The sequence below is a fragment of the Pantherophis guttatus genome, chromosome 2, assembly GCF_059756535.1.
Source record: "Pantherophis guttatus breed Tessera chromosome 2, ASM5975653v1, whole genome shotgun sequence".
Lineage (NCBI taxonomy): Eukaryota > Metazoa > Chordata > Lepidosauria > Squamata > Colubridae > Pantherophis > Pantherophis guttatus.
In genome coordinates this window covers 250,170,523-250,186,538 of record NC_142064.1, presented here as the reverse complement: position 1 = coordinate 250,186,538, position 16,016 = coordinate 250,170,523, and the positions used below count along the sequence as shown (strand labels likewise).

The window sequence follows — 16,016 nt, the reverse complement described above, 5'->3', positions numbered from 1 at the left end:
TAAAAATTATGATTTAAATCGAGTTGATTTAAATCAAGCCTTTTTACTAGTGATTTAAATCATGATTTAAATTGTGATTCAAATCAACTCGATTTAAATCAAATCCACCCTGGTTCAAATCATTATTTAAGATAATGGGCTTGCTTCAAACTTGATATGTAAAAACAGACGGAAGATAGCTACATAACTAGTATATTTCTCATTGCAGCCTACTGTTCTGTTTGCTTACTTGGTTTTAAATTTACATTCTAATTTTCTTCTGTAGCTTCAGGGCAGGGTGCCTAGTGCTCCATTTTCCTACTCCCCCCCCCCATAACAACAAGCCTGTGAGGTAGGCTGGACTGAGGTAAAATGACTGACCCAAATCATAGCAACATGTAGCATATAAATAATCTCCCGGCAACCTGTCATAGTCAATCTGAACTGTCCTTCCACTCTAGTATCTTATCTAAAACAGAAAAAGGGCTGAATGCAGGGGTGGGCTGCTGGGAGTTCACAGAGGTTCGGGAGAACCTCTAGTTAAGATTCTGTGCAGTTTGGAAAACCCCCAAATCCCATTCCTGGCTGGCTCTGCCCACCCTGCCCCGCCCCTCCCAGGAGTCCCCATGTGGCCCATTTTGGATGCAGATAAGTGCAGGGTACATGTGGAGGCTCGGGGAGGGTGAAAAACAGGCCTACCAGAAATCTGGGAAGGCTAGAAACGGGCCTGTTTCCGGCCTCCAGAGGGCCTCCGGAGCCTGGGGAGGCTGTTTTTGCCCTCCCAGAGGCTCGAGGAAAGGCTCCGGAGTTCGGAGAGAGCAAAAATGCACCCTCCCCGCCGTGGTGCAGGAGGCTGACTAGGCCACGCCCACCATGGTCACGCCCACCCAGAACCCCTTGCTAAAATTTTTGAATCCCACCCCTGGCTGAATGTGCTTTTAATGTGTTGGTGGCTGCCCAGAGTCATATCCGTAAAATGGGTGGCCCTATAAATTGATTCAATAAATCAATTTTATTGATTTAAAATATTAAAAAATATTTATTTCCCTTGAATAAGAATAAATGATTGAACACATTCTTATTATTGACCCCTGGGCAGCAATCAATCAGTCCTTCGGCTTTTTCTAACAGCTGCACAAATTTCTGTGTGCTTCTGTGTGGTCAGTAGAAGGAAACTTTTCATTTCAGCCAGTTGCGCAGGCCAATTTCAAGACAGAGGGTTGAATTCAAATTTCTGATGGTGGTAAATACTTTTTTAGTGGATCAAGTTCCCTCATCCGGGTGTGTGTTTGGGAGAATTGAAGATACTTTAGGAGCAGATCTGGAGACTGCAGAAAAGGTGACAGAGGAAAAAGGAAATTTTCATTTCTGAATTGGATTTAGTCCAGAGTCAGATTAGGATATATGGCATATAGTTATTGCACAGCCTTAAATCTGATTTCATTGAGTGTTTGTCAAGTGTCCAGGATTCCCTCTGTGTTATCCAGATTATCCAGAGTAAATAACATCCCTGTTTATTCTAAGGTTTTGGCTTTTTTCGGGGCTATTTATGAGATTAACCGTATAGTGTGGGTTTCCTCTGGTTTCATTTCTGTGTCAGGCTTTTCACTTTGAAGAATCATTGATAATTTTGAAGAGAAATTTCCAGTTTTCCTAGTTAGACATCCACCCTCTTAAACATGCAAAGAGCAATCCTTTAAAAGCTGATCAGTCAGGAAACGAGAATGTCTGTGTATACTGTGCCACTGTATGGCAGTGACAGACGCGGATGTGATGTTGTGCTTTTTTTATTTTACTGTAGAAGAGAAGAACAGCTGCTAATTTCCTAATCAGCAGCTGGAAAGAGTTGAGTTGCATCTCTCTTACTGCGTGGGCAGCAGACTGTCTTCTGTAGGTTAATACCATTATTACACAAATTTCTTTTCAAGAATAGTTCTAAAACCCAACCTGACCTCTCAGAGGTCAAAACAGCAGAGCACCTTTCACAAGAACCCTCTGTCTATATATTATTTTGTCTCGGCATTTGAAGCACCGTCTTTTATTTCTGAAACATGGAAGGGGAACTGACACCAGGCAACTCATTCCTACGTCATGTTTCCTTCATGAAACTTCCATGCTGAAGATACAAATGTCAGCCTTTCGGGGGGGGGGGGCAATCCTTTGTGTAGGGAAAAGAACATGATTTCAAAAGCCAGCAGGGTGTGTGTGTATATATATACACACACACATATATACATATGTATATATATGTCTTCTTAAGTTTTCACGGGTGTGCATATGCAAAAAATTAAAATCTCGGGTGTTTTCCCGCGTCATTATAAATAAGTTGGTTAGCTGGGATTTTAACCAGGATTTTAAATATTTTAGCCAACTTATTTATAATGACGCGGGAAAACACCCGAGATTTTAATTTTTTTCATATATATGCGTTAAGCAATAGCCTTCATACTTTCGTATATTTTATACAAAGTCAGCTTATTGCCCCCACAAACCGGGTCCTCATTTTACCCACCTTAGAAAGGTTGGAAGGCTGAGTCGACCTTGAGCCTGGTAAGAATTGAACTCGCAGTAATTGCAGGCAGACGGATGTTAAATGCTGCCTTAGTAGGAGGCATTAGCCTCCTACGCCACTTAGGCTCCTATATAGTTCAGTGATGGTTAACCTTTTTGATGTCCAGTGTCCAAAGTGAGTGCGCACACGTGCTGGAACCCCCAAAATGCAGCGCGAGCACCCCGCACATGCGGCCCCCTGCGCATGTGCGCACATCCCCCCGCGCATGCACCCTCCCGCACCCTGTTTTGGCTTCCAGGTTGGTGCAGGAGGCTTTCCAGGCCCAAAACAGGGCATGCGCCTCATTTTGGGCCCGGAAAGCCTCCTGCACCAACCTGCAACCCCCATGCATGCGCCCCACCCCCTGCGCATGCGCATTTGCGTCCCCCGCATGCACCTCCATGCATGTGCAGCAGTGACCCAAAGACCAGCTGGCCAGTGGGAGGCATGCACACATGCACAGTGGAGCTGGGCTGGGGCGATGGCTGACATGCCCGCACACAGGGCTCTGCGTGCCACAGGTTTGCCATCACAGGTATGGTTTAAAAGTGGTTAAAAGTGATTTGGGGGCCCTGGTGCTTTGTCTTACTCAGCTGTGAACATTCACAGCCCTGAACATTCGGCCGCCTCTGTTGAACCTGATGAGCAGAATTATTTATGTCATTTTCCATTTTTATCCTGCCCTCTGACAAGACCCGGAGAAATGTAAAAGCAACATCCTTGTATCGCCAAATCTACTTTTCTCCTATTTTTCGTAACGTGGTTTGCAGTTCCAAAGATAGGCATGTCAGAAGAAAGCCTGTGTAAAAAGGGCATCTTTTCAGAGGAATGTATAGACACATTTTCATGTAAAGAAAAAAAAAAAGATAATTCTGAATGGATTTTAGCTGGGGGTGGGGGGGAATAAAACTAGCTATGTGAAACCAAACTTTAAAATATCATCTTTCCCTTTTGAGACCAGAGTGTGCTTTTGTACGTTTCTGTAATGCCACCTGCACTTCTTACGGGGGTGCCTCTTTTAAGGCAACAAAGTTTGCAAAAGCAGGAGGTTGTTTTGCAAAGCGAGCCTTCCTCTCCTTTCCCTGAAACTATTGGCCTCAGAAGGGACAAACCAAAGCAGCCAAGCTATTGAAGGCTGATACCAGATGCCCAGGTAGGAATTTGCATGCCTCTGCATGACGCGTCCCTCCTCGATCAAAAGGGCGCCCGTACAACACTAACGATACTGCTTTGCTCCCCGCAGGTTTGAAAGCACCGTCCAGATTGGCAAGCTGCAAGACCTGATCCACCGCAGCAAAATGGCCCGATGTAGAGGCCGGTTTGTCTGCCCCGTTATCCTCTACAAGGGAAAGGTAAAGCTGTGCGTATCCTGTAACACCTTTCGTACATCGCTTCTGTCTTTGGGGAGATGGATCCTTTGCTCGATTAACTAGGAGGCCTGAAAATTAGCCAGGACCTTCTCTGCGTGTGAGGCCCTCCTGCTTCTTCTCACCACCTGAAGCTGCCCTCAGAGAGGCAGAAGAGGAAACAGGCCTTTCTCTCGCTTGCAGCCTTCAGCTTGTCACAATTTTGTGGTGGGATATGTGGAGGAGTTTTATTGGGGATGGATGGGGCAGGGTGTTTTGTTTTTTTGGAGAAGACCTACGTCAGGTGGCTCAGACTTTTTCCTTACCTGTTAACATTTGCTGCCGTTACTGAATAGCTGGTTCTTTCCCTCTTTCTTTTCTTTGGATGTTTGTCAAGAAGCCTTTCATATTTATTTGAGACTTTGTTGAGACTCTAGAAAGAGTGCAGAGAAGAGCAATGAAGATGATTAGGGGACTGGAGGCTAAAACATATGAAGAACGGTTGCAGGAACTGGGTATGTCTAGTTTAATCAAAAGAAGGACTAGGGGAGACATGATAGCAGTGTTCCAATATCTCAGGGGCTGCCACAAAGAAGAGGGAGTCAAGCTATTCTTCAAAGCATCTGAAGATAGGACAAGAAGCAAAGGGTGGAAACTAATCAAGGAGAGAAGCAACTTAGAACTAAGGAGAAATTTCCTGACAGTGAGAACAATGAATCAGTGGAACAACTTGCCTCCAGAAGTTGTGAATGCTCCAACACTGGAAGTTTTTAAGAAGATGTTGGATAACCATTTGTTTGAAGTGGTGTAAGGGTTTCCTGCCTAAGCAAGGGGTTGGACTAGAAGACCTCCAAGGTCCCTTTCAACTCTCTTATTCTATTCTATTCTATTCTATTCTATTCTATTCTATTCTATTCTATTCTATTCTATTCTATTCTATTCTATTCTATTCTATTCTATTCTATTTATAGTTTCCTTAATTAACCTCAGCTCATTCTGAGCTTGGACCTTCCCCTGGCACTCTCCCTGCAGTTCTGGGCTTCCGCTCTGTACTCTCCCTTTGTGACCTGGCCTGTTTCCCGTTTCCCCTCCATGTATCTCCTCTTCTGCTCTCAGATTTTAAATACCACCTTTTGGTGTAGCCACATTGGGGCTCCCCCCCCCCCGGGTGGTGTTCCATTTTGTTCCTTGCTAGAATTGTTTGCTTGTGTACTTATAGTGAAGGTAGTCCTTGACTTACGTACACCATTGGGATCAGAAATAAGTTGTTATGGTTGTAAGTTGAGAGACCCACATGGGTTCACGTGACCAGGAGGGAGCAGTGCAACATGACCATTTTAAATGGCCAGGGAGTGCTTTATAGGCTGTAAAGCATCAGTTTTGTGACCGTCGTATATGTGAACAATCCTTAAGTGACTGACCATAAGTTGAAGATCACCTATATCTCCTTCTTTAGAAACTTCCACTCAGCTTGAACTCTTTCAGAGTTTGTTGCAGAAATCAAATCCAGAAAACACACAGAGGTAAACTGATTCAGCAGGATTGATTTAAATAAGAAACTTCTTTATATACAAGAATATATATACAATACCAACAGCAGACAACAGTTTCATTTCAACTCAGATCAGTAGACAAGTTCACACTCTGATTTCAGTTTCTCTGCACAGACTCAGAAGCTGCAGACTAAGGCATGCCCTGGCTCCAGTCTGTCTCAGCTCTCAATTGGCTGATTTAGTTGCTATGCTTATTCATTGGCTGACCTTGTTACCATGTCTCTGCCAGTTCATGAATAATCTGACAAACTCCTTTTCCCATTAGCTTCTCATGCCTTGATATCTTATCCCACAGATGCTTTTTTCAAGAGGCCACTGAACTTTCTGAAAAACCAGAAAGTCCAGTGGCCTCTTGCAAAAAAATCACCTTTGGGACAACCATGTCCTGGATGACTGAGAATCTCCATAGACTTGAGATCTTATTTATCATTGCTCCAGAGTTGGTTAAAATCAGGGTGGATAAAAATCAATGATTTTTTTAAAAAAATCAAAAAAATCAGATTTTTTTGATTTAAATCGGATTTTTTTTATTTTTATTGAATTTATTTTAATAAAAAACTTTTGGGGTAAAAATCTATCGTAAGATAGTTTTCTATTTAAGATACATAAATAAATTAGTTTATTCAGCATGAAATGGAGCTTAGTTATGTAGCATGAGGCTGTATATTCTGCAACACTGGGACTATCGGTGAGTCAACAGTGGGTCAAAGGAGTAGCAGAGATGACAGTTGCTCTTTAAAAATTATGATTTAAATCGAGTTGATTTAAATCAAGCCTTTTTACTAGTGATTTAAATCATGATTTAAATTGTGATTTAAATCAACTTGATTTAAATCAAATCCACCCTGGTTAAAATTCTTCTAAAGTGCAAGAGACTTGTTTGAATAGAGTTACCATAGTTTTAGGGTAGCTTCTCCTTATAAAATTAAGAACTTTAGTACTACTTTTTCCTAACATTCCCGCTGTTTCTTAAATGAGATCATCTTCATTAAAGATAATGAGTTGATAAGCATTAAAAGAGCACTGCTAAGACCGATTGCATGGGAGAATGAGAAGGAAGTGTGGGAACTCAGCACTGGGATTACTGTGGTAAGGAATGAAACCTGTGTTGTAAACTCTGCAACCATCTAGCAAGAAGGCTCCAGAGCAAAACCATTTTGATTTGAGACAGTACAATAACCCTGAAAGAGAATAGAGTCCGTTGCTATATCTTTGTACTGTTATTGGTCTTTATCTCCCCAGCATATATGCCGATCAGCCACACTGGCAGGATGGGGAGAACTTTATGGGCGAACAGGATACAACTACATTTTCTCAGGTAAGAGAGAGGAGGTTTATGGGAGTTGTAGTTTTACTGGTGATAATGCTATTTGAAAAGAAATGGAGCATCTGTGGAAATTAGTAGGGGTTGCTCCTTTAAGCAAGAACAGTTTTTTTCCCCGAATGCCATCACTCTGCTAAACAAATAATTCCCTCAACACTGTCAAACTAGTTACTAAATCTGCATTACTATTAATCATCTCATCGTTCCTATCACCCATCTCCTCCCACTTATGACTGTATGACTGTAACCTTGTTGCTGGGTATCCTTAAGATTTATATTGTCATATCCCTATGACTATCATTAAGTGTTGTATCTTATGATTCTTGACGACTGTATCTTTTCTTTTATGTACACCGAGAGCGTATGCACCAAGACAAATTCCTTATGTGTCCAATCATACTTGGCCAATAAAGAATTATATTCTATATATTCTATATGGGTTGCTAGATTGGAGTTAGTGTTATGTATAAATCCAGGCCCTGTGGCTTGTAAAATATGGTTTAATGTTTACTGTTCTGCATGCATTAAGTTAAAACAAATCATAGGTTAATGCATGCAATGTTTACATGTAAATAACTGCTGGTTAGTTCAAGATGAAAAAACCAAGTTCCTGTGATGCACGAAGAGACTCCAAGATTTAGCTACCAAGGGAAACTTGGTGATCTTTTGCATCAAAAGCAAAACCCAATGAAGTTTATTTCATTGGCTTCGTGGGATTGCCCAATAAGAATCTTCTATGGCAGGGGTCTCTAAATGTGGCATCTTTGTGGACTTCAACTCCCAGAATTCCTCAGCCAATCATGCTGGCTGGGGAATTCTGGGAGTTGAAGTCCACAAGCCTTAACGATTTGCCAGGTTTGGAGACCCCTGCTCTACGGCAGTGTTTTTTCAGCCTTAACAACTTTAAGAGGTCTGGACTTCAACTCCTAGAATTTCCTTGCCGGCGATGTTGGCTGAGGAATTTTGGCAGTTGAAGTCCAGACTTTTTAAAGTTGCTAAGGTTCAAAAACGTTGCTCGTTGGGATAGCCCTGATGATCTCACTTGACTCATTCACAATAGCAAGTCCATTTGGACTCTTCAATATGCTTAACTGATGGGAAGTCTGAAACTATCTAGGAAAAGTACTAGATCATAAAAAGAACTTTCTCAGTCCCAAACCACAGTTGCTATAATTCATCGCAAGCATTGATGCAGCTGCTAACTTGCTTTTCTCTTCCTTTTTTATGGCTATTTATAGGTGGTTCAGATGATCCCTGGGCAGATACGGACGACTTGTCAGAAGAGGACTCTGCTTTAAGGTGTGTTTGATTTCTGTGCTGATGTGTTGTATATCAGATTCTGACTTCTTTCCTCATCTCTCCCTCTCTCTCCCTCTCTTTCTCTCTCCCTCTCTCTCTCTCTCTCCCTCCCTCCCTCCCCCTCTCTCTCCAACTCAAACTCATCAAAAAGTTTCTTTTGCTAGCCTGGAATAGTAGGGGCAGTAATTAATGGTTATGTCTCCTGAGTCTCTGTTGTGCCAGTGCAAAACAATTAAAAACATCCCTAGAACTTCAGAAGCTGGTAGTTGAAGCAATAGCCATTGTCCTGTTATATAAGTTATATAACTTGTTATATAAGTATTTTATTGGGCCTCCCTCTGTGAGGGAGATGAGCAGTTCAAAAAAATGTGATCAATAAATAAAATTAGGGGCTATCAGGAGAGATAAGTAGAGCCAAGGCTCTGTAGACCATAGGATGAAAGTCTTAATAGCATTGCTGGAAATTTTATTTAATGTCTATTTTATTTTAACTTCAAAAGGTGTCCTTGAAGATTCTCAAAGTAGTTTATGGCAGATTTTTAAAATTCTATTTTATTTTTACTTCAAAAGAAGCTCTTGAAGATACTCAAGGTAGTTTATGGCAGATTTTTTTTTAAAAAAATGATAAATTTGAAATTGCACTGAAATCTCAAAAAAAACTAAAATTTCTCAGTCAGGAATAAAGTGTTTTGCACAATCCATAAAGTATTGTTATGTTAGATCACAAATGTAGATTAAGCACTTAAAATTCTTCTCTGTAGACCAGGGGTGCCCAACCTTGGCAACTTTTCTGGACTTCAACTCCCAGAATTCCCCAGCCAGCATGGCTGGGGTGATTAACATCACTTAATAGTTTATCTAGCTTGGCTTTCCTTTCAATCTGATTCTGTAGAGCAGGGGTCTCCAACCTTGGCAACTTTAAGACTTGTGGACTTCAACTCCCAGAGTTCCTCAGCCAGCTTTGTTGGGAGTTGAAGTCCACAAGTCTTAAAGTTGCCAAGGTTGGAGACCCCTGCTGTAGAGGGTGATTTTTTTGAAGGGGTTGAAGAGCTTTTTTTGGACTTCCCAACTACTGGGACAATAATCCTCCAGTTTGAGAGGTGAATTGGGGAGCCGTTGTATGTCTCCAAACCAATCAAATCGTCCAGATTTATTATGTTAGTTAGCATTGTCTTTCTCCCTACCCCTTATTTTAACCCATTGACATGGAGGGCTTCAAATGCTTTAGTCCTGAGCTAGATGCCATCTCTTGGGGCACCTCCCTTGCAAAAAAAAAAAAAAAAAACCCCATCTTGAAATGAATGGGATTTTCAGAATTGAATCTTGTGGAGGTCTTCCCGTCCAGCCCCCTGCTCAAGCAGGAGATTATATACCCGTGGTGGCGAACCTGTGGCATGCGTGCCGGAAGTGGCACACAGAGTTATCTCCAGGCACACGAGCTGTCGCCTGTTGCTCTTCCGGGTTCTGGCATGCCAGCCAGCTGGTCTTTATGCGCGCAGGAGCACCGGAAACTGGAAGAGCAGCCACCCGGTGCGCATGCGCGTGCCGGGAAGATAATTTTCTGGTTTCCAGCACGCGCATGCGCACCCGAAGACCAGCTGGCCAGTGTGCATGCGTGTGCTGGAAACCGGAAGATCATCTTCCCAGTGCACGCATGCACATTGGGTGGCTGCTCTTCCAGTTTCCAGCACGGGCGTGCGCATGCTCCCGTTTCGGCACTCTGTGCCGAAAAGGTTCGCCAACACTGTTCTATACCATTTCAGACAAGTGACTGTCCAGTCTCTTCTTAAAAACCTCCAGTGATGAAGCACCCACAACTTCTGAAGGCAAAGCTTTTCCACTGGTCTATTGTTTTTACTGTCAGGAAATTCCTCCTTAATTCCAGGTTGCTTCTCTCCTTGATTAGTTTCCATCCATCGTTTCTTGTCCTGCTTTCTGGTGCTTTGGAAAATAACTTGACCCCCTCTTCTTTGTGGCAGCCTCTGAAATACTGGAATACTGCTATCATGTCCCCCCCTAGTCCTTCTTTTCTCTATACTAGCCAAACCCAAATCCTCCAGCCATTCTTCATATGTTTTAGCCTCCAGGCCTTTAATCGACTTTGTTGCTCTTCTTTGCACTTTTTCCATCTTTTTTGTAATGTGGTAATTAAAAGTGAATGCAGTATTCCAGGTGTTGTTTTACCAAGGCTTTATAAAGCGGTACTAATACTTCATGGATGTTCTGGCATGTAAGGCTTCCTAGAATCTTCTGATCTCCCGTAATATGGAATGCTAAGCCTCATTTTGCTGATTCATTTCAGAAATGCAGACTCACAACTCTTTGACAAAGTCCGAGGTCACGACATCAAGCTCTTGCGGTATCTATCAGTTGCATACATCTGTGACCTGATGGTGGAGAACAAGAAAGTGAAGTTTGGATTGAAGTAAGCACCTGTGCAGGATGTACTCCAGATGCATCAGGGAAATCTTGAGCCACATTCTTCCAGCTGAAGAATGCTAACAGAATGATTGAGTTGGAAGGGACTTTGGAGGTCTTCTAGTCCAACCTCCTGCTCAAGCAGGAAATCCTGTATCTATTCTGACAAATGGTTGACCGATCTCTTCATTCACAACTTAGAGCTGGGCTTCAGCCTCAGTGATAACTAGATTCAAAGAGGTTGGGCAGTCGTTTGTCTGCAATGGTATCGGGTTTCATGCTTGAGCAGAGGGTTGGACTAGAAGACCTCCAGATCTTCAATTCTGTTATTCTGTTAAATTCTTATTCTACCACAAATTGTCCTCATTTGATGACTGTGGGTAAAGTGCTGTTGACTATCTCATTTGTGTGGATAAAAGGGAGGAAGTCATCCTGATTGCTTCCCTGAAGTCTATGGAGGCGGGGGTGGGGGGAAGAATAAAATAATGCAAGGTTCCTAGATGATGATATCTTCTTCTTGTTATCCATATCTCACAGAAATAAAAGCCCCATTTATTTAGAGGGTTGAGAGCGAGAACTGACCACAGACAATGTCTTACAGCCTTAACTGTTGAGAGCCAGAAAATGTAGTTAAGCTTCGCAAATGTATAAAAGAAGATAGACCAAGAATTTCTAGGTGTGGTGAAGTGGCTCCATAATATTAACGCACTTTTGCTAAATATTGCCAAAGAATTTCACCCCCACACAGTGCATTTCCTTGTCTCTTTCAGTGTGACGTCTTCTGAGAAAGTGGATAAAGCACAGCGCTATGCTGACTTCACTCTCCTTTCCATCCCCTACCCAGGTAGGTTGAAGCAGTATATTAAAACTTCGGCAGTAGCAAAATAATTGACTTTGGTACTTGTTAAATAAATTGGGAATAGAAGATACTTCAGAGACTCAAGGCGAAAGACTAGAAGATGCTAACTGCTGTACAGGTAGTCCTTGATTTACGACCACGATTGAGCCCAAAATTTCTCTTGTTAAGTGAGACATCTGTTAAGTGAGTTTCGCCCCCATTTTATGACCTTTCTTGCCCCAGTTGTTAAGTGAATCACTGCAGTTGATGAGTTAGTAAGCCGGTTGTTAAGTGAATCTGGCTTCCCCATTGGCTTTGCTTGTCAGAAGGCCACAAAAGGGGATCACATGAGTCATAAATATGAACCAGTTGCCAAACATCTGAATTTTGATCACATGATTATGGGGATGCTGCAAAGGTTGTAACTCTGAAAATCCATCATAAGTCACTTTTTTCAGTGCCGCTGTAACTTTGAATGGTCATTAAGAGAACTGTTGTAAGTTGAAGACTACCTATATAGTTTTTAATCTTCATGTGAAACTATATTTCAGGCTTTTTTTTTTAGTTTTTTTTAGTCCCACCTATATTGTTTAACTCCCAGTCCATTGTAACCTTGTTGCTGATATCCTTAAGATTTATATTGACTGTTTCCTAATATGATTTGATTGCTTATTTGTTCCCTATGACTATCACTAAGTGTTGTACCTTATGATTCTTGACGAATGTATCTTTTCTTTTATGTACGCCGAGAGCGTATGCACCAAGACAAATTCCTTGTGTGTCCAATCACACTTGGCCAATAAAGAATTCTATTCTATTCCTATCCTATTCCTATTCCATGGACCAGCACCAGTCTGCATCATTCCAGAAACTGGGCCACACAAACAAGCAAAGCCACATCCACGGGATGCTGGCAGAACACGAAACCACGCCCCCTCTGGTCTGCAGAAAAACCTCTTTTCACAGAACCAATCCCTGATGCCCAAAAGTTTGGGGGCAGTAGCCTTAGATATTGGAACACTGCTATTATGTCACTTCCTAGTCCTTCTTTTCACCAGACTAGACCTACTCAATTCCTCCAACCTTTCTTCACATGTTTAGCCACCAGCCCCCTAATCATCTTTGTTGCTCTGCTCTGTGCTCTTTTCAGAGTCTCAACACCTTTTTTTTTTACATCGTGGTGACCAAAACTCGTTGCAGTATTCCCCAGTATGGCCTTACCAAGGCATTATAAAGCGATATTAACGCTTCACGTGATCTTGATTCTATCCCTCTGTTAATGCATCCTAGGATTGCATTTGTTGTGGCCCACCAGTGGCCAGTGGATCTGGCAGCAGATTCGGACAGTGAGGAGGTTGGGGAGGCCAGTCCTGGAGTCTGGGGAAGGCTCTGATGAGTGCTCTGCATCGGAGGCAGAGATGGGCCAGAGCCGTCTGACAGATGTCAGCTGCCTTCGGGGTCAGACATCAGTGGGGCAGAAGAACAGTTGGATCCTGTTCCCAGTGTGCGCATGCGCAGAGCTGCCAGGAGAAGGGAATAGCTAAGGAGCAAGGGTCGACTCAGGAGTAAAGCCACAGGTGGAGGGTGAATGGCCCCTCCCATAGGGAATAAAGAGGAGGGAAGGGGAGGGAAGTTTGCAGGAGACAATTAGTTCATTTGGGTGAAGATCTGTTCCTCCATTCTTGCCAAGTATTGTCAGTTACAGTGTGGCTGTTCTGTCCCCGTACCACGCACACACACCCACAGACGACCTGGAGTTAATAAGCCACACGACAAAACTCTTTGATGATAAAGCTGGCAGCAACCCAGTGGCTAGCTGCCAATTCAGACTTTACTCACACAAAACAAAGATTAGATTGGAGCATTCCGATAAAACAGGCAGAGTGTCAATAATACAAGGATTAGTCCAAATGCAGTCCGATAAAGCAGGCAAAGTCCAGTAACGCAGAGATCATGGAGTATTTCCAGTTTTTGGTTGTCACAAACTGAACCGGCCACCACACCCACATTTATACCCTGTGGGGTGTGGTCCAGTGACTCAGCTAATCTCTGGCACGCCTTCCCCTCTGCTGTGCACGCTTCTCCCTGTGCCTCTGTCGAGGGTCCAGCCAGCACTTATCTTCCTCGTCCCTATCCACCTGTGGCTGCGGGGACGTGCTTGGCTCTGAGCCTATTGTTTGGCCTTTGGTGTCCTCCGGAGGCGTTGCCAGAGAGGAGGGTCCTGGAGAGGGAGGCCTTGCCAACTCCTCTCCCTCACTCTCAGAGTCTGCATCTGTCGATAGCCCAGGCTCAGGCAATGGAGCCACAACAGTGGCGTCTGAAAGATATCGGCCTGGCCACTCTCCAAGCCTGATAAAGGTCAGTAATTGTGAACTATCTTGAAAGACTGTGGGAGAGGAAAGACTTTGCCAGAGAGGAATTCACTGTAAATTAAATAAAAGGGTTTATCGGGACGAGGACTCGGCTTCGTGCTGCTGGGGAAGCCTACGTCAGAACAGCATTGGCGTTTTTGGCTGCTGCCACACTGCTGGTTCATATTTAAATGATTGTCCCCTAGGACTCCAAGATCCCTCTTGCAGTTATTACTCTTGAGCCAGATGCCACCTAGACCAGGGTGCCAGAAACTGGGCCATGCAAACAAGCGAGCCCTCTCTCTGATATGCAGGCAGCACGCGAAACCACGCTTCTGCGGGTCCGTGGAAAAACTTCTCTCCATGGAACCCTTCCCTGGTGCCCAAAAGGTTGAGGGCCGTTGGTTTAACACAAGGCAGCAAACATATTCTTTCTTCCTCCTATTTTCCCCACAGCAACCCTGTGAGGTTAGCTGGCCTGAGATAGAGTGACCAGCCGAAAGCCGAAAGGCTTTCATATAACTTAATTTAACAACCGCAACTTATCCACTGTTCATAGGGAACATTAGTTGCAACTTTTTACCTGGTTGAAGAGTTCTTTTTGTTTGTTTCTGAAAGCGGCTCTTCCCCGCAAATGAAAGATTCCTCCATCAAAAGATAAGGTGAATCATTGTGTCCGGATAATATTTATTTCAGATGTGGGGTGTGGTTTGCCTTTTCCGCCCCGTCACTTTCGGAAGCCTGTTCAACATCTCATTAAAAAGTAATAAGGTTGAAAATTGGTGTAGCAGGCAAGGATAATATACAACCGGAGGATTTAGTTTGGCTTCTCAGCGCAATGCTGAAAATGGGTTTCCCTTTCCTCTTGGCTCTTCCCGAAGCTGATCTCGCTGCAGTGAATCACAGTCCGAGGAGCTAAGCGCTGCCAGGAAATTCTGGCTAAGAAATAGTGACCTGGAAAGTCCTTATGCATTATGAGATGTTCCTTGGGAGGTGTCACATGGGAAAAATGAGCACATAAAACACTCGTTGTCTTTTAATGGATGAGAGCCCACAGAGGGAATATTCCAATTAAAGTTACATCAAGCCGTGGATGAAGTTCCCTTCCAGAGCACGGTTTTGAAATTACCAAGTAACTAGGTTGGAGGGTTGGGTGTTTTTTTTTTTTAAATGACATTTTTTCCTCTCTCTCCGAATCCATTTAGGCACTACCTGTGTCTTTGCATCTATGAGAAAGAATCAGAATGGCACAATTCTATAAACTTTTGCATTTTATATATTCCAAACCTGTTTCTTCCTAGGTCCACCTGTCCGTTGTCGCATCTGACTTTATATCTCTCTTCTATGTTGCAGTGTAACTTGCTCAGCATTAGGGCAGAAAACCAACACACACACACTGCTTATGCTTCCCTGTTCAGAAGCATTAGAGATAGTCCTACAGTTACGTTCATAATAGGATCTAGAATTTCCATTGTAAGTCATGATGGTCATAAATTGAGGCACCCGTGTGACCAGGCCTGATTTTACAACAGTTGTTAAGCAAACATCATGGTTGTTAAACGAATCCGTGTGTTCCTATGGATATTTTTAAGGTGGAAACGGGGGGGGGGGGGAAGGGTCATAGATTGTGGTCATGTGACTGTGGACCGCTCCTGCCAGCCATAACAAGTGCCTGAAATATGATCACGTGATCACCGGGGGGGGGGGTGCGCGCAAATGTTGGAATTCTGGAAGTAGATTAGGAGGGTGTCACAAATTGAGGACTACCTATATTGTACCTTTTTTTTTTTTATTTGATTTATATGCCGCCCTTCTCCAGAGACTCAGGGCGGCTTACAATGCGCTAAGCAATAGCCTTCATCCTTTTGTATATTTATACAAAGTCAGTTTATTGCCCCCACAATCCGGGTCCTCATTTTACCTACCTTAGAAAGGATGGAAGGCTGAGTCAACCTTGAGCCTTGGAGAGATTCGAACCTGCAGTAATTGCAGGCAGCTGGTCTTAATAACAGGGTGTTTTAGACCACTGTACTACCAAGGCTCTTGAATCCTATGTAGCAGTTTAATAAAACAGTCCAGGAGCGTATGATTTAGAGCAGGGGTACAGAATCTGCCATAGCCCCAGAATTTCTATACATTCCCAGCTAAGTGGTCATCTTCTGCTATTGGTTGTAGCCACAATCTTTAGCCTCTCTGGGCAATCGGCTCTATGTCAGAACTCCAGAGTACCAACTTCAAGGGGGATTAATAGCTGGAGAACGGCCAGTTGATCTCTGACATCAGCTATGGAGGCAAAGTTGAAAATAAGCTCCTGAAGCTTTAGGCTAGCTCAGGCACCTGCTTACCAGCGATGTTGG

General features: G+C 43.3%; 1 protein-coding gene across 4 annotated transcripts in view; it reads left to right on the top strand.

Annotated features, from left to right (window-relative positions):
• MTMR14 (myotubularin related protein 14) overlaps positions 1–16,016 on the top strand; it is a 123,504-nt gene that overhangs the window by 16,978 nt on the left and 90,510 nt on the right. For all 4 annotated transcript variants that reach the window (XM_034431760.2, XM_087883815.1, XM_034431758.2 and 1 more), the window contains exons 3-7: positions 3,774–3,882; positions 6,672–6,747; positions 7,992–8,052; positions 10,355–10,477; positions 11,241–11,314. In XM_034431760.2, the coding sequence (XP_034287651.2) occupies positions 3,774–3,882; positions 6,672–6,747; positions 7,992–8,052; positions 10,355–10,477; positions 11,241–11,314 (443 nt within the window). The remainder of the gene's footprint in view (positions 1–3,773; positions 3,883–6,671; positions 6,748–7,991; positions 8,053–10,354; positions 10,478–11,240; positions 11,315–16,016) is intronic.